The sequence below is a fragment of the Anser cygnoides genome, chromosome 10, assembly GCF_040182565.1.
Source record: "Anser cygnoides isolate HZ-2024a breed goose chromosome 10, Taihu_goose_T2T_genome, whole genome shotgun sequence".
Lineage (NCBI taxonomy): Eukaryota > Metazoa > Chordata > Aves > Anseriformes > Anatidae > Anser > Anser cygnoides.
In genome coordinates this window covers 18,748,620-18,753,860 of record NC_089882.1, presented here as the reverse complement: position 1 = coordinate 18,753,860, position 5,241 = coordinate 18,748,620, and the positions used below count along the sequence as shown (strand labels likewise).

The 5,241-nt window shown below is 62.2% G+C and overlaps 1 protein-coding gene across 1 annotated transcript; it reads right to left on the bottom strand.

Annotated features, from left to right (window-relative positions):
• Window positions 1-692: 692 nt before the first annotated feature.
• Window positions 693-3,468, bottom strand: LOC136791643 (PHD finger protein 7-like). The gene is made up of 9 exons (XM_067003386.1): window positions 3,426-3,468; window positions 3,007-3,098; window positions 2,812-2,913; window positions 2,425-2,549; window positions 2,071-2,233; window positions 1,874-1,980; window positions 1,669-1,782; window positions 1,401-1,519; window positions 693-874 (listed from the first exon to the last, which is right to left on the bottom strand). The coding sequence occupies exons 1-9, from the start codon at window positions 3,466-3,468 to the stop codon at window positions 693-695; spliced, it is 1,047 nt and encodes a 348-aa protein (XP_066859487.1).
• Between the last annotated feature and the right edge of the window lie 1,773 nt (window positions 3,469-5,241).

Here is a 5,241-nt window from a genome sequence, read left to right as displayed (position 1 = left end):
GAATCTCACAGGGAAAGTTCATACTACAATTCGTCAAAGACACTTTAATTTCGTGGCTCCTAACTCTACGTGCCATAGTCTACAGGGTGACGGTTGGCTAATAACTGGGACATGTGCAGCCCAAACGACATGTCTGGCTGTGTAGATCGTAACCCCTTCTGGACAATGTGATTAAGCCAAACGTGCTTACTGGAATTGCGTTGCTTTCCTAATCAATCTAATGGGGGGGAGGGAAGGAAGCAGGGAGACACGGCTTAGTCGTGCGAGTGAGGCTGAAGCCGACGCGCGTGTGATCTCTCAGCACAGATGGGATTGGCAGCAAGCTTTATTGTGATGGCGGCTGGGGACTGGAGCCAGGACGTGGGGCTGGAGCACGGCTGCTCCCGTGGCGTTGTTCAGGCCGGCCGTAGGGATTTGGGGCCCGATGTTGTAACAGGGAGCGGCTTCGCATCCGGACTGGCCCGGCGTGGCTGGAGCGGCTGCTGCGTTCAGGCACCGGGGAATCGCTGGAGGACCCCAATGCCGTTTCGCTTTCAAAGCTGCTGCTGCTGCTGCCCTGAGCACTGGGGGTTGTAGCACGTCTGCTCCCACGCCGTCTTTGGGTCTGCCTCTGGGTATTTGGGGCCTGATGTTGTAACGGGGAGCGGCTTCTTGTCCGGGCCGTCCCCTGCTGGCTGGAGCGTCGTCTCCGCCTAGGCCCTGGGGATCCACTGGGGGACCCCGATGCCGCCCCCCTGGCAGATCTGGTGCTGCTGCTGCTCCCAGCACCGTTTTCTGGTGCGTGGCTGCTCCTGCGGCGTCTTCGGGGCCGGCTCTGGGGATCTGGGGCTGGACGTTCCAGCGGTGAGCGGCTTCTTGTCCGGGGTCGCCCCCGCTGGCCGGTGGGGTGTCTGCCTTCAGGCACCAAGGAGTGACTGGAGGTTCCTGGTGCCCTCTGGCTGGCCAAGCTGGGGGTGCTGCTCCCAGCGCTGGGTTCTGCAGCACGGCTGCTCCTGCGGCGTCTTCTGGGACTGTGCCAGGTGTCTTGGGCCTGATGTACAGGCTGGCAGATTGTCCCCTGTTCTGTCCCTGGCCTTCTCCTCTCAGTCTCCTGGGAACTGTGGGATGGCCCCGGTGCTGCCTGGCTGCTGGTGCTGCTGAGGCTGCTCCTTTCGGGTGCTGGGGAGCCACGGGAGGGCCCCAGAACCTCTGGACTGGAGGTGCTGGGGCCGGCGAGCCCCAGATTGCTACTGGAGGCTGTAAGGGGAGACAGGAAGGTGAGTGGGATGGACTTCCAGACCCACGGCAGTAGAGGCTCTGACCCGTCCAGGGTCAGAGAGACTCTGGCAAGGCTGCCCTGAGCTCCTGCAGCCAGGCCTGGCCTGGCCACAGCCCAGCAGCATGAGGCCTTTGCCACTTACCAGTGCCCACGCCAGCGCAGCTGTCGCACTCCCAGGTGCCTGTGCTGTTGGTCAAGTTGGAGCAGCGCCGGTGGGTGCCTTCGGCAGCACAGGAGCGGCACAGGAGCAGCTGCCAGGGCCTGGGGAAGCAAAGAGTTGTGGGTGTGAGGACAAAGTGTCTGAGCCAGGGAGTGGCTGGCACATCCCTTGTGCTCTGTCCTGGCTCCCCCAGCATGTGCTGAGGCTGAGGACGTGGGCAGAGCCCCAGATGGCTGCTGAGGCAACTCACCCCTGTCCCTCCGCCTGCTCCCTGCCTTGTGGGTAAAGGCATTCACTGACATCACAGCGCTGGTGCCTCTCTTGCAGCGATGCAAAGGCGTTGCCGTCCTCCCAGGTTGGTCCTCTGCAAGAGAAGGGAGGGAAATTGTCCAGTCCCTGGCCATGCGCAGCGCTTGTGCCCTCGTGTCTAGAGAGCAGGGCAGAGGGACACCAACCTGACTGGGACTTGGATCCCCATGATGGACATTTCGGAACGGAACTCCACCTGGTTTCTGCAGATGGGGCACTGGAAGTAGAGAATGCCTGCACTCACAGCTTGTCCCTGCAGAAGAAACACATGCGGTGAGAGGTGAGCGGGCCCTGGTGCTGCTGAGCACCTGCCGTGCGCGCAGGGTGAGGGGAGGGCTCCTACCTGGATGCAGCCCCGGTGGAACCAGGCGTGACTGCAGGCTGGGCACACCATGGTGTGGTAGGACTTGCTGTCCCCCACAGGGTCCATGCAGATGATGCAGATGGTGTCCTGCTCCGGAGCTGCCTGCACTGCCTGCTGAGGGCGGTGCTCCCAGCAGAAGGACCTGGCGGGGAGAGGGAAGGGAAGGGCAAGGTGAGAAGTGCTGGGCCTGCCGCGGTTGTGGCGAGGAGGGCAGAGGAACGTGAAGGAGCCCCAGGCCCATCCAGGCTCTGGCGCTGCCTCCGGCTCTGCCAGGCTGCTGGGAAGCACCAGCGTGGGGTCCTCTCTTGCTTGGCTGCTGCTGGCAGCCCTTACCTGTACTGCCCAAAGAACTGGGTGACGCATTCTCCCTCCGAGGCGCAGGGGAGATGGAAGCTGCGTTCACAGCCTGTCTCCGTGCAGGTGATGGTGGCCCCTCGCTCGCCACAAACGAAGCATTGCTGAAAAGAACACAGCAGCCCCATTAGCACCAGGCTCGATGCCGCCACCGCTGGCCCCACACCCCTGGGCAGGGCAGGGCACAGGGTGCGGGCGCTGCTGGGTCACGCTCTGCAGACCCCCCTGGCGGACAAGGCTCGTCTGCCAGAGCAGCAGTTTGTCCCGGAGCAGGTTGGAAAGGCTGGCATTGCTGCCTTGGGGTCCAGGCTAAGCTCGCGGGAGCATCTCCTGGCCCAAACCTCCCTGTTCCCATCAGGTCCTCACCTTCTGGGATGCCCGCTTGATTGTGTGCTGTATATCCTCCAGTAAAAATCCCAAAATTCCGTCGTGTAGTGATCCAAGCCGATAAAGGCCATTCGCAAGAGACTATAGAATGGAAAAAAGCAGGATCTCGTTAGGGGTCATAGTTGAAGGGACCGTCCCTGGTGGGATGCTGACGGGAACCCTGGGGGAACTCACCAGGCAAAACGTGTGGGCACAGAGTCCATTCCTTTTGTGTATGGGGCCGCAGATGTTCGGGTCAGCATCTGCCCGGCCACACAGCATGCATGCTGGAGGGGAGAGAGCAAATGGCACAGCCATTGAGCACCTTTGCGGGGCCAGGTGTCCCTGAGGGACTGTCCCCAAGGGCCTGTTCTGTCCCTGCCATGCTGGCTGATGGGCAGGGCCAGAGGCTGTGGAGGGGAAGGAGGCACAGCAGGCACAAGGGTCCCAGCAGGCACCCACAGCCCGACCTGGGCCCCCCCTGCCAAGGAGCAGAGGGGCCCTGCCCCGGGGTGGTTGGGGAGCCCCTGCCTGCCCCTGCCTCCCCTCTCGGCCACAGGCAGCCCTCCCAGCCCCTCCCCGCCCTCCTGTGGGACGGGATACTTTTCTCTCACCTTGCTCCCTCGAGTCGGGAGCCTTCCGCTTCATTTCAGACATGGTGCACTTGGACAGCGAGCACTTGGAGAGTCACTGCCCCAGCGGTGCCGGGGTTTCTCCTCCACACGCTCCTCTGCCGACCCTGAGGGAGAAGCAGGACGAGGGTGAGTCTGCAGCACGGGCCCGAGGTGTGCAACCCCTCCTCCCTCGGCAGCCCCCGGCAGCCCCCTCCTCCCTGCCCTCTCCCCAACTCACCAAATCGCACTGAGGCACGGCCCGAGCCCAGCAGCCTTTTATATGCTCCTCGCCCCCGCGGGTCGCCATGGCCAGCCATTGTGACATCACCACCGCACGCCCCCCATTTGGGCAGGGACGCCCAAAGCTACCTGGCACCCACTGTGACAGAGCCCCCGCCTCACAGGGGTGGCTGGAGGTGCCACGCTGGGGCCTGGGCCCTCGGCACCCAAGCAAGAGGGTGGCCGCTCTTGCAGCCGGCACAGGCTCAAATGCCGGGTCCCGCGACACGCGGCGGAGAGGAAGGATTGCTTCCCTCGGCCTGCTGGCAACGCTCCCCGTGCCACAGGCAGGAGCGGAGATGTCCCTCGGACAGGGCTGCAGCCCTGGAGTGGCGGCGCCTGCACCGCACCTTTGGGCCAGCATTGCCGCCCTCCGGGAGAGCCGCAGGACACCTGGCGTTTGGGTCACAGCTTGCTCCCTCCTCACGTCCTTCTCCTACAGAGTTTCTCGAGAGCAGGGTGAGACCAGAGCTCGTTGTCTCCCCCAGACATCAGCAAGAGACGTTACAAAGCCAGCGGTCTTAATCGTCTTTACTGCAGTTGACAGTCCAGTCTGAGCCCTGACTCCTTTCGCCAGCTCTCACCATCAGGGTTCAAAGCCTCCTAATTAGAATCACAGAATCGTAGAATCATTAAGGGTGGAAACGTCCTTCAAGATCATCTGGTCCAACTATCCCCTACTACCAATGTCACCCACTAAGCCATGTCCCTAAGCACCATGTGCAACCTTTCCTTGAACACCCCCAGGTGACTCCACTACTTCCCTGGGCAACCCGTTCCAATTCCTGACTATTCTTTCTGAGAAGAAATTGTAGTGGGCTTACTTGGCAAGTTCTGGTAGCAGGGGCCCATAGGGGTGGCCTCTGTGAGAAGAATCCAGAAGCTGCCCCATTTTAGATAAGGGCCCTGCTGCTGTCCAGAGCCAAGCCAATAAGCGACGTTGTTTGCGTCTCTGTGAGAGCATATTTAAGAAAGGGAAAAAACTGCTGCGGAACAGCAGCTGGGAGAGAGAGAGGAGTGAGAAACAGCCTTGCAGACCCCAAGGTCAGTGAAGGAGTGGGAGGAGGTGCTCCAGGCACCACAGCAGAAGTTCCCCTGCGGCCTGTGGTGAGGACCATGGTGAAGCAGGTTGTCCCCCTGCAGCCCACGGAGTACCACGGTGGAGCAGGGTTCCACGCTGCAGCCCGTGGAAGAGGCCACGGTGGAGCAGGTGGACCTGCACTGAAGCAGGCTGCAGCCTGTGGAGGACCCCCGCCAGAGCAGATTGCGGGCCGGAGCCGCAGCCCGTGGAGAGGAGCCCACGCAGGAGCAGGTGACCTGGCAGGAGCTGCCGCCCGTGGGGGGCCCAGGTTGGAGCAGTGTGCTCCTGATGGATGGACCCCGTGGTACGGACCCGTATCTGGAGCAGTTCTTGAAGAGCTGCTGCCTGTGGGAAGCCCACGCAGGATCACTTTGGGAACGACTGCATCCCACGTTGGAGCAGGGGAAGAGAGTGACCGAGAAGGAACGGCAGGGACAAAGTGCTACAGACTGACCA